Here is a 12945-nt window from a genome sequence, read left to right as displayed (position 1 = left end):
GAGAGGGACTAGGAAAGAGAGAGAGAGAGACTAAGAAAGAGAGAGAGAGAGACTAAGAAAGAGAGAGAGACTAAGAAAGAGAGAGTGAGAGACTAAGAAAGAGAGAGAGAGAGAGAGACTAAGAAAGAGAGAGAGAGTGAGACTAAGAAAGAGAGAGAGAGAGAGACTAAGAAAGAGAGAGAGAGAGAGACAAAGAAAGAGAGAGAAAGACTAAGAAAGAGAGAGAGAGAGAGAGAGAGAGACTAAGAAAGAGAGAGAGAGAGAGACTAAGAAAGAGAGAGAGAGACTAAGAAATAGAGAGAGAGAGACTAAGAAAGAGAGAGAGAGAGACTAAGAAAGAGAGAGAGAGACTAAAAAAGAGAGAGAGAGACTAAGAAAGAGAGAGAGAGAGAGACTAAGAAAGAGTGAGAGAGAGACTAAGAAAGAGAGAGAGAGAGAGAGAGAGAGAGAGACTAAGAAAGAGAGAGAGAGACTAAGAAAGAGAGAGAGAGACTAAGAAAGAGAGAGAGACTAAGAAATAGAGAGAGAGAGACTAAGAAAGAGAGAGAGAGAGAGACTAAGAAAGAGAGAGAGAGAGAGACAAAGAAAGAGAGAGAGAAAGACTAAGAAAGAGAGAGAGAGAGAGAGACTAAGAAAGAGAGAGAGAGAGACTAAGACAGAGAGAGAGAGAGACTAAGAAAGAGAGAGACTAAGACAGAGAGAGAGAGAGACTAAGAAAGAGAGAGAGAGAGACTAAGAAAGAGAGAGAGACTAAGAAAGAGAGAGAGAGAGAGACTAAGAAAGAGAGAGAGAGAGACTAAGAAAGAGAGAGAGAGACTAAGAAAGAGAGAGAGAGACTAAGAAAGAGAGAGAGAGAGAGACTAAGAAAGAGAGAGAGAGAGAGACTAAGAAAGAGAGAGAGAGAGAGACTAAGAAAGAGAGAGAGAGAGAGAGAGACTAAGAAAGAGAGAGAGAGAGACTAAGAAAGAGAGAGAGAGAGACTAAGAAAGAGAGAGAGAGAGACAAAGAAAGAGAGAGAGAGAGACTAAGAAAGAGCTAGAGAGAGAGAGAGAGAGACTAAGAAAGACAGAGAGAGAGAGACTAAGAAAGAGAGAGAGAGAGACTAAGAAAGATAGAGAGAGAGACTAAGAAAGAGAGAGAGAGAGACTAAGAAAGAGAGAGAGAGATTAAGAAAGAGAGAGAGAGACTAAGAAAGAGAGAGAGAGAGAGAGACTAAGAAAGAGAGAGAGAGAGACTAAGAAAGAGAGAGAGACTAAGAAAGAGAGAGTGAGAGACTAAGAAAGAGAGAGAGAGAGAGACTAAGAAAGAGAGAGAGAGAGACTAAGAAAGAGAGAGAGAGAGACAAAGAAAGAGAGAGAGAGAGACTAAGAAAGAGAGAGAGAGAGACTAAGAAAGAGAGAGAGAGAGAGACTAAGAAAGAGAGAGGGAGAGAGAGAGACTAAGAAAGAGATAGAGAGAGACTAAGAAAGAGAGAGAGAGACTAAGAAATAGAGAGAGAGAGACTAAGAAAGAGAGAGAGAGAGACTAAGAAAGAGAGAGAGAGAGACTAAGAAAGAGAGAGAGAGACTAAGAAAGAGAGAGAGAGAGACTAAGAAAGAGAGAGAGAGAGAGACTAAGAAAGAGAGAGAGAGAGGGACTAAGAAAGAGAGAGAGAGAGACAAAGAAAGAGAGAGAGAGACTAAGAAAGAGAGAGAGAGAGACTAAGAAAGAGAGAGAGAGAGACTAAGAAAGAGAGAGAGAGAGACTAAGAAAGAGAGAGAGAGACTAAGAAAGAGAGAGAGAGACTAAGAAAGAGAGAGAGACTAAGAAAGAGAGAGACTAAGAAAGAGAGAGAGAGACTAAGAAAGAGAGAGAGAGTCTAAGAAAGAGAGAGAGAGACTAAGAAAGAGAGAGAGAGACTAAGAAAGAGAGAGAGAGAGACTAAGAAAGAGAGAGAGAGAGAGACTAAGAAAGAGAGAGAGAGAAAGAGAGAGACTAAGAAAGAGAGAGAGAGACTAAGAAAGAGAGAGAGAGACTAAGAAAGAGAGACAGAGAGAGAGACTAAGAGAGAGAGAGAGACAGAGATAGAGACTAAGAGAGAGAGAGAAAAAGAGAGACAGAGAGAGAGAGACAGAGAGAGACAGAGAGAGAGACAGAGACAGACAGTCAGATAGACAGACAGTCAGATAGACGGATAGACAGATAGACGGATAGACAGATAGACAGACAGACAGACAGAGCAACTGACAACAGACATACAGACAGAGAGATACGGACAGACAGACAGAGAGACAGACAGTCTCTTGGAGACAAACAGGCAGACTGACACTGTTCCGCCGCTTTGGTAATTATGGGTGTAGCAGAACCCGCGCCGTCGGCAGAGGGATAGTTACAATCACTACTACTCTTTAAAAGTATGGGTTTGTGTGAACCTGCGCCATCGGTAGTGTTTATGTAAATTATCATAATCAATTAATTTTAATGTTTTGTCATGTACACACTAAAAATTTGCAGACAGAGAGCAAATTAGGTGTGTGAGAGATACTTAAAATTTCAAAACGATACCTTTAATGGTTCCAGAGTTACAATGATTTTAGTGTGTCTAAGCGGGAGTGAATGACAAAAAGACCACCCGAAAAGCAGTTCAAGTGGTTTTTTCTAAGCTATCAGGATGTGGGCACGTCTTCACTATTCAATGTGCCCGCACACTCGCCACAAACATCGCTTATTTCAACGCGTTTGAATTTTACACAATCGTTACAGTCATCAAGCTGCTTGTGGTATAAGGCCAAAAAAAAAAAATTGTCTGTTTCTGGTCACCCGACCGACCCTAAATTTCGGCGCCGACCCTAAACTTTTTTTTTCCAAACTCAAATTTTTTTATATTTTTTTTGGTGGTAAAGGACAGGGTGAGAAAATGAACAACAAAAACGTGTGAAAACGAAAGTCCGCTGACGATTTGTAAATGTGTTGAGTGTCTTGTCTCTATGTATAGTGAATCCAGTCTCTTTGCGCGATTTTTAAAGTTAGTTTTATTGGTCTACATTTGGGGTTAAAAAAAAAGAAAAAATAAAAAAATAAAAAAAATAATCCCGACCTACCGACCCTATATTTTTTAGCCATGTTACCAGAAACAGACAAATTTTTTTTTTTGGCCTAAACAATGCTCACTGTTATATTCCAAACAGGATGTCACACAGAGCAGCGCAGCTGACGATGACGAGTACCACACACTGCGTCACACCAGGGGATCTCCAAAGACACAGGGACAAGCCGATCTTGAGTCACAGTACTGCCACATTGGCCATGACTGAGCTGGGATCTATATATTCATGAGCGAATTCAATTAGACAGTTTTCTGCAGTGACGTACTTTTGATTCTTCCGAGCATGAACTGATAATTAGCGGCCCATGGGCAGACTACTCAGCTGCATGGCCTGCGCAATATTATCGTCTGCTAGAAAATGTTAATTGTATTTGGGTTTCTGCTAATGCATGTGAAACACAATGATAATCAAGACATTAGTCCTCAGCAAGCGGAGCAGAAAGTGTAATACGCATTCATAGTAGTCTATAACGCCTGTACAGTCGGAATCGTTTATAACGTAACCGGTTATAACGAATATTGGTCATAACGAACATTTTATTTTTTCCCTGCCAGCGCTGTTCTTAGTTATCACTAAAAACAAACTGGTTATAACGAAACCGGTTATAACGAGAAACTGCTTACAACGTCAACATTTCTTGTTCCCAGACCAGAAAAAGAACCGGTTAGAACGAAACTATGACGCAAATCCAACTTTTTCGTAACTTATGACTAATGACGTCAATTTTGGGAAGTAATTCATACAACAAGATGGCGACTAAATATTGATTATAACGAACATTTTATTTTTTCCCTGCCAGCGGTGTTCTTAGTTATCACTATAACGAAACCGGGTATAACGAATATTGGTTATAACAAACATTTTATTTTTTTCCCTGCCAGCGGTGTTCTTAGTTATCACTAAAAACAAACCGGTTATAACGAAAATGCAAAGCAGAAACAAAGGTATAACTTTTGCAACTTGAATTTCTTTGTTCTGTTATAGAGTCACGCTGCAGCTAATTTTCCTTATTCAAATGTATCGTTGCTGATCTGTGTTGACCATTTCATTTTGCGTTCATTTATGGGAAGGTTATTATTTAACGACACTATTATTTTAATCCAACTGGATTGCTAGTGTCGCGATAGTTAAGCATTTGTAAACACTGTCAAGTTGTACAGGTTATTTTTGTGCTTCAGTTTTAGTTTGAAAAAAGAATCCATTTTTCCATAAATATGTAGTTCCAAAAGACAAGGATAATTAAATTCATTACAAATGAATTTATTTGAATTGTTTTCACCAGTTTCTATTTGTCTTCTTCTTCTTCCTCGTTCACTAGAGTCTGTTTCTATTTGTAAATTGCTTGATAGTTTAAGTAAACATCTAAGTGTTGTTTTTTTGTCTATTTTCTTTTCCGCCTGCAAAACAAAGCCATTATTTTGTACATCAATTTTTAGACACCAGGTCTTTTGTTGTTGTTCTTGTTGTTGTTTTTATTTCATTGTTACATTCTTGGGTACAAGGTTATGGCATAATAAACAGATTTGTTGAAGAACAGAATTCGATGTGTGTGTGTGTGTGTGTGTGTGTATGTGTGTGTGTGTGTGTGTGTGTGTGTGTGTGTTTATTGTTTCAGGCAAACTTTGGTATTTCTGTTGAAAACGATCTCTCTGCTTAATTATTCATTTATTTGACCGTTGTATAGACCACATAACAGTTGATATTCTCCACTTGAATCTCCAGCTTTCCCTAGGCCTGTTGCATGCCCCATACCCCCCCCTCTCTCTCTCTCTCTCTCTCTCTCTTTCGCCATCTCTCTCTGTCTCTCTCTCTGTCTCTCTCTCTCTCTCTCTCTCTCACACACTCTCTCCGTGTATCTCTCTCTCTCTCTCTCTCTCTCTCTCTCTCTCTCTCTCTCTCTCTCTCTCATGTACGATTATGTATGTACCTCATTGAATGTTTTAATGATATGACAAAAATATTACTTATGCAACAGAAAACAATACTTATTTGCCAACATTTTACCATTTTTACGTTGAAAATGTGAAGAAAACGGTTATAACAATTTTTTTCCTCCTGCTTCGTTATAACCGATCTAATCGGTTATAACAAAAATCGATTATAACGAATAAAAAACGTTTTCCCCTGAGATTCGTTATAAACGCTTTCGACTGTATATGACTTCATTTTTGTAACTGGTGTTTTACGGTCTCTCATCTGTTATCGCAGGGTATTCAACCCAAAGAAAAACTATATGTAACTCTTTAAAGTGTGATAGGGTGGAGTGGAAGGGGGGGAAATAGGCCAGGAAGCATAAATGAGACGCCAAGACAGAGGTTGCGATAACGTGACTTTTAATTAACGTACACCAGAAGCAAACACCAGAAAGCAAACACCAGAAAGTAGACACCAGAAAGTAGATACCAGAAAGCAGTGTAGATTCTCCTCAGTGAGCACACGTAAAACAGTAAACACAAGAGCACAGGTTTCGGAATTCAGTTACAACCACACGTCGACCGACACATATGAGCAGCACACAGCTCAGTATTACAAATCGCGTTCTCTCCTCTAGTCTATAACTGGTCAGTCTTTTAAAGGCTGGCCACTTCCGATACCCTGTGGCGATAAGCCAATAGGGAGGCTACCTAGGTGTCAGACAACGGGGGGCGTTCTACTTAAGATTGCCTGCCAAATGAAAGGGATCGTTAAAGAGGCAGAAATCGTTACAGGGGTGTCACACACCGGATAAGGCTCATTAGATTACAACCAGTTACAAAGAAGGGGGGGGGGGGGTAAGAGACTAAAACCTCAAAGCCACCTGGCATCTTCTATGATTTACACTGTCAAAAGAAATGACACCCACTTGACAAAACGCCGAGTCCAACGATTACCCAGACAGTCTGGCGGCACATTACATAACGACCACCTAAATCTGAGATAAGAGGTTAGAAAGGAATCCGGTCAAGAGTCTACCCTACGATAGTAAACACACAATAATCCTAGCGGGAGACACAACTTGGGTCAGGGGAAGATAATAGACAGGGGAGGCAACTGGGTCGGGCAGGAGATAATTACACAAAAAGACTGGATACGCCACTTGGCTACATCCCCCCCAGCTCTATACCAACTGCGTCCTCGCAGGTACAGCGCCTCGGGAATAGCTGAAAATGACATCTATAAATCAAACACAAGTTCACCCAAGTGAAACAACAAATAAAATCAGAAACGGTAACGGATGACACTCACAGTCACCCAACCCATTCATAAAGGACACAATACAACAGGCAATCAATAATCATAATGTACACACAGTCTCTTAGCTGAGCACAAACAGTCTCACAAATGACACATTGCCCACGTGACAGCAGCACATTGTTAACCTGACTGTTCACTGTAGACGGATGGCGGGGACATGACAGCGGCACACTTATTATATTACACACAAGTCCGTCTGTTCAAAATGATCAAGTTTATTACAGCACTACTCAGAACGACGACAATATCTGCCGTATACGCTGTGAGCGGCGCACAGGCACAGCAGCTGGAGGAGGAACCAGAGGTTCTGGGTCTCTAGCCAGAGGCTGGTCTTGGACTCGCAGTACTGGCACTGGAAGTACCTGGGCCTGTAGAACAGGTGCAGGGGCCGCTGGCTGCACCGGATGAGGCTGGACGGGTGGGGGGAAGACAGGGCGTGCAATGCAGACAGTGCCTCGGTCCGGGAATGTTGGGGTAGCAGGGACTTGGGGTAAAGGGGCAAGATTGAGCATGGAATCCCAAAATATGACCTGTTGAGTGTCGTGTAGCTGCACGGGGACGGGGTTTGTCGCCAGCCGATGTTGTTCCTCCGTCTGACAGCTTTGCTCACGGAGAGGTTGCGCCGTGATGGATGTTGACTGATGACTCACGCGTTTCTCACTTGGCTGTCTCCATGACAGCAGTTGTTCACCTCTATGACGCTTGGTAGGGCACCTGTTCTGTAGATGCCCGTGGTGGTTGCAAAGCCAACAACGTGGCTTCGCGGACGGTTGCTGTTGACGAGAGGCTGCCGGCGGGCGTTGGTGCAAGGCAGCTCGAAGCTCTGCTGACTTGATGGCGAGTTCGCTGACTTGTAATTGAAGGCTGCGTACCTCAGTGCTGCTCTCTGTTGCTTGTTGTTGGTGCTTCGTCACCACCTCGAAATCTTCCCTCATCCACCTGAGAGCTTCTGCACGGACTGCCGCAAAAGTGACAGCCTCACGCCCTCTCACAAAGCGCATGAGGTCCCGTCTCATTGCAGGCAAGAACAGTCCGTGCATGAATCGATCACGAAGTGCAGCATCGGAAACCGTACCGGCAACAACAGCATTCGTCTTCACCTGCGGAGCCTGCAACCTGTGGGCATATGAGAGAATGCTCTCCTCTTGACTCTGGGAGATGCTGTAGAACGACGCTAGGAGAGTGGAAATACTGGCGTGGTCCCCAAACGTGTCCTGCAGGATGGTCAAGACAAGGTCAGCCGTGGCAGTTGCCTGAGGGGGGTGCAGGTTAACCTCCTTCCTGGCAGCCCCAGCGAGTGACTGGATCAGCCACTCTGCTCCCTCCCCTCCAAGTGCCGCCATGTTGAAATGGGAAATGATGCGCACTGCCTCAGTGCTGAAATCGTCGAGCTGACAGCCATCATCACCACCAGTGAAGACAGGAAGCCTGGGAGGGGGGAACATCTGCCACTGGGGTCTAGGAACCCCGTCGACCGCCATCTTGGATACGCCGAGTACCTCCTACACTGCTACCCCTGCTTTCTGGTGTTAAACTACGGCGTCTCTACTTCCTGAATCCTGCTCGCATGCGCCAGATGTGATAGGGTAGAGTGGAAGGGGGGGAAATAGGCCAGGAAGCATAAATGAGACGCCAAGACAGAGGTTGCGATAACGTGACTTTTAATTAACGTACACCAGAAGCAAACACCAGAAAGCAAACACCAGAAAGTAGACACCAGAAAGTAGACACCAGAAAGTAGATACCAGAAAGCAGTGTAGATTCTCCTCAGTGAGCACACGTAAAACAGTAAACACAAGAGCACAGGTTTCGGAATTCAGTTACAACCACACGTCGACCGACACATATGAGCAGCACACAGCTCAGTATTACAAATCGCGTTCTCTCCTCTAGTCTAACTGGTCAGTCTTTTAAAGGCTGGCCACTTCCGATACCCTGTGGCGATAAGCCAATAGGGAGGCTACCTAGGTGTCAGACAACGGGGGGCGTTCTACTTAAGATTGCCTGCCAAATGAAAAGGATCGTTAAAGAGGCAGAAATCGTTACAGAGGTGTCACACACCGGATATGGCTCATTAGATTACAACCAGTTACAAAGAAGGGGGGGGGGGTAAGAGACTAAAACCTCAAAGCCACCTGGCATCTTCTATGATTTACACTGTCAAAAGAAATGACACCCACTTGACAAAACGCCGAGTCCAACGATTACCCAGACAGTCTGGCGGCACATTACATAACGACCACCTAAATCTGAGATAAGAGGTTAGAAAGGAATCCGGTCAAGAGTCTACCCTACGATAGTAAACACACAATAATCCTAGCGGGAGACACAACTTGGGTCAGGGGAAGATAATAGACAGGGGAGGCAACTGGGTCGGGCAGGAGATAATTACACAAAAAGACTGGATACGCCACTTGGCTACAAAGTATTATCAAAAGACAGTCAAACAAACGTACAAGCAAGGAAACACACAGAACAAACCAGTGAATTGCGAATTCATCTTACATAATACGTTTTTATAACTATTTAATCACGTTGGTAATTTCAGCCGTGAGAATGTGCTGTGATTTGTAACTTAACTCTCTCGGTCATGTGTTGTGTCAAAGTATTTTAACCAAAACGAAACATTCTGTTACTCTTCAAATCACAATTAAAAGACTGAAACAAACAAGACCGCTGAAGCGTGATTAACAATTCAGTCAATCTACTACACTGAAACACGTCCGCTTCTCTTTCACCTTGCGACCACACAGACACACCCACTCACATACACGCACACACACGTACACGAACACACACACACACACACACACACGCACACACACTCACACACACACACACGCACACACACACTCACACGCTTACACACGTACATACTCACACACACACACTCACACGCACACACACACACGCACACACACACATATATACACACGGACACACACACACACACACACACACACAAACACGGACACACACACACACTCACACATACACTCACACACACACACGGACACATGCATACACACACACGCTCACACACGGACACACACACATACACACACACACACGGACACACACACACACACGCACACACACACACATTCACACTCACACACGGACACACACACACACACACACACACACACACAAACACGGATACACACACACACTCATTTCTTTCTACAAAACACGTTGTTATAGCAAGCGTTTAATTGTATGTAATGGTAACATGCAACATTATCCGCTATTACGAGTTAGTCGTGTGACAGAGAGTTTTCTTGCACACGAGACTGTAGATGTCTCACGACGGCGTAGCCGAAGTGAGACAGCAGCAGTCGAGTGTGCAAGAAAACTCTGAGTCTCTGTCACACGACTAACTCGTAATAGCGATTATGTCTCACAGCATAGGCATAGAAAGACAGAAATGAGTTTTGGGGGACGAAATAACAGGCACAAAACAAGACTGAAAAACACAATTGCCCTTTTACACATACCCTACACACGCATGCGCGCAGAAAATAGATTCAATGCGTTTCGTGTCTTTTCTGGTTGAATGCATTCAACAAAGTATCAACCAACGTTTCTGAATCTTTCAATGAAAAAAGATACACTTATTTTGAATCAAACAGCACATACCAACGAAAGCTAAACACACAAGGAACTTAGTCGATAAATATCGACAGGGGGCCGACTAATGGTTTAAATGTGAAAATGTGTGTATAATAATGGGTGTGGGTCTGAAATGAAGTTAGGTAGTAGTTAACATTTGTTTTGAATAATTATTGGTATTTTGACAATGTGGGTAGCATGGAAATGTAAACATTTGAATGTAAGTCTTAGGTACCATTGTACCCAGGAAGAGAGACGAGAGATAGGAGTAGGTTGCAATAGCTTTTGTGATCTTTGAGTTTTGTTTTTGGAAAGACATTGTTAAAAACAAAAAAGACAATTACAGTAATGCAATATTTATTGTGAAAACCAACGATTGTACAAAGAACATGTGAGGCAACATTATGTCTATGATGGTGTGAAGAAAATTAGTTATGATTTATACTATTATTATTTAGACTTGAGACTGAATAGCAAAAGGCGAAGTGTATGTTTTGTGGTGTGAATTGAAACAAAATGAAAAGTGTAAATATCTGGGAAATTGTGGTTTAAAGACTTCGTTATTTCTTGATTGTTATTTACTATTATATTGAAGTGAATAGCAAAACGCTGTATTTGAAATTAGCATGGGATTGATATAAAAAAATTTAACTCTATGAGGACGGATAACTCCTATATGGTTTAGGCAAATGAGGCTAATTAGTATGGAAGAAACACTAATTTTTGCCCCTTGGGGCATTCAAGGCAACAAACAACCACATACATCTGATTTTAACGATGGTATACACTTGTATCAAAGAGAATCTAAGCGTAACCTATCCAACATGATTAAGATAAACCAACCTGACATCACACACGTTCCAAAGACAATGAAGATAGAAATTATCGCATCCACAGGCACACGAGCCGTGGCACACAGCCAAAAATGTATTAACAGATCAAATCTAGTCAGTATCAAACGCACACTCCCCACAAAGTAGGGGGATGATTCCAAACATTTCAAGGTGTGCTACCTGAACGCCCAGTCGTGCCGCAACAAAACGACCGAGCTAGTGGACCTGATACACGATAGCCAAGCGGACTTAGTCTTCATAACAGAGACTTGGTTTAGAGAGGTCGGCGACGAGCCCCTGATGCAAGCGATGACCCCCCCGGGCTTCACCCTCCACTCCTGCCCACGTCTGACTGGCGCGGGTGGTGGTCTGGCCGTGCTCTATCGCACTTCATTGCGCGACTACGTAGACATTTCGCTTGAACGGTTTGACTTTCTTTCGTTCGAACTGTGCAAGACTAAAATCCGTCATTGCAATCAAGACCTCACATTTCTTTGTGTATACCGCCCTCCCCCCAATAAAAAGAACAAACTATCTACTCCGCAGTTTTTGGCTGAGTTCACAGAGCTTTTAGACGAATACGCCAATTTGCACTGTAATCTTGTAGTTGTCGGAGACATCAACCTTCATTATGATTCACAGTCGGACTTGAACGTTAACACGCTGAAAACACTGCTCCCCACTCTCAACTTATCCCAGCTGGTAGACAGGCCGACGCATCGTCGTGGACACACTCTTGACTGGGTGGTGGTCGGTGGGGACGTCGGCGTCTTCGACCTGATTGTGCAGGACATGTTGATCTCCGACCACTTCGTCATTTCTTTCAGCTTTGACCTTCAGAAGCCAGGCCCTGCCAGACGAGTCGTCACCTCGCGCAACATGAAACCTATCGACATGGCAGCACTGAAGGATGACGTCAGAGCACTCCAGTTAGACAGACATGACCTCGTGTCCAGCTACAACAGCGACCTGCGCCGGATTCTGGACAAGCACGCCCCTCTCACCACACGCACTGTCACCGACAGACCCTCGGCACCTTGGCTTACGCCGGAGGTCTCAACAGCCAAGCAAGATCGGCGTCGCGCTGAGAGAGAGTGGAGGAAATCGGCTCTCACGGTCCACAGGCAAATCTTTGCTTTTCACCGAGAGGCCGTCAAAGAGATGGTGGATAAGAACAGACACCAGTTTATTTCTCAGAAAATCGAGAACAGCACCTCCAGCAAAGAACTCTTCCTAATCACAGGGCAGCTCCTCGGTAAAATTCAAAATAAAAAGCTCCCAAACTCCGTCCCTCTTGATGACCTTCCAGATAAGTTTGGGGACTTTTTTGCCGAAAAAATCGAGAAGATCCGAGTTGAGCTTGATGCTGCTCCTGGGCATCCAGAGCATGCGCCATTTCACGGCGCCCACCTCACCGATTTTTCCCCTGTCACTAAAGAACAAGTGAAGAAGATCATTGAAAAAGCTCCACCCAAATCCTGTATTCTCGACCCAATTCCTTCAGAGCTATTAAACGAGTGTCTAGAAGAATTACTCCCTGTCATTACTGATATCATAAATCAATCCCTCACATCCGGTCAAGTACCCCCTTCTTTTAAGCATGCAGTAGTCACTCCCCTCCTAAAAAAAGCTAACCTTGACATCAACACTTTTAAGAACTACCGCCCTGTCTCTAATTTGCCTTTTGTTTCGAAAGTCCTTGAAAAGGTTGTTTTGGCCCAATTGTCAGAGCATCTTGCTAAGACAGGTATGGTTGAACCATTACAGTCCGCCTACCGCGCAGATCACAGCACTGAAACAGCCCTACTTAAGGTAGCGAATGATCTTCTCACTGCCTGTGACAGCGGCTCTGTTTCGCTTCTGGCCCTGTTGGACCTATCCGCAGCGTTCGACACCATCGACCACGATATACTGCTGGCAAGGTTGAACACCACATTCGGCATAACAGGCACGGCTCTGGGGTGGTTCTGCTCCTACCTGACTGGACGCACTCAGGCTGTTGTGATCCAAAATAGGCACTCCGAGGACACCATACTAAAGTATGGAGTCCCACAAGGATCTGTGTTAGGCCCAGTGTTATTCACTATGTACATACAGCCGTTAGGCAAAGTCATAAAGCACCACAATGTCCTGTACCACATGTTCGCAGACGACACTCAACTACAAAAATCCGCACACAC

The 12945-nt window shown here is 43.8% G+C and overlaps 1 protein-coding gene across 1 annotated transcript in view; it reads left to right on the top strand.

Annotated features, from left to right (window-relative positions):
- Positions 1-3735, top strand: part of LOC138957487 (uncharacterized) — a 49075-nt gene extending 45340 nt beyond the window's left edge. The window contains exon 10 of the mRNA XM_070328605.1: positions 3168-3735. Coding sequence (XP_070184706.1) covers positions 3168-3293 — 126 coding nt within the window. The 3' untranslated portion in view covers positions 3294-3735. The remainder of the gene's footprint in view (positions 1-3167) is intronic.
- Positions 3736-12945: the final 9210 nt, after the last annotated feature.

Source organism: Littorina saxatilis, unplaced genomic scaffold (assembly GCF_037325665.1).
Source record: "Littorina saxatilis isolate snail1 unplaced genomic scaffold, US_GU_Lsax_2.0 scaffold_263, whole genome shotgun sequence".
NCBI lineage: Eukaryota > Metazoa > Mollusca > Gastropoda > Littorinimorpha > Littorinidae > Littorina > Littorina saxatilis.
This window is presented reverse-complemented; position numbering and strand designations above follow the sequence as displayed.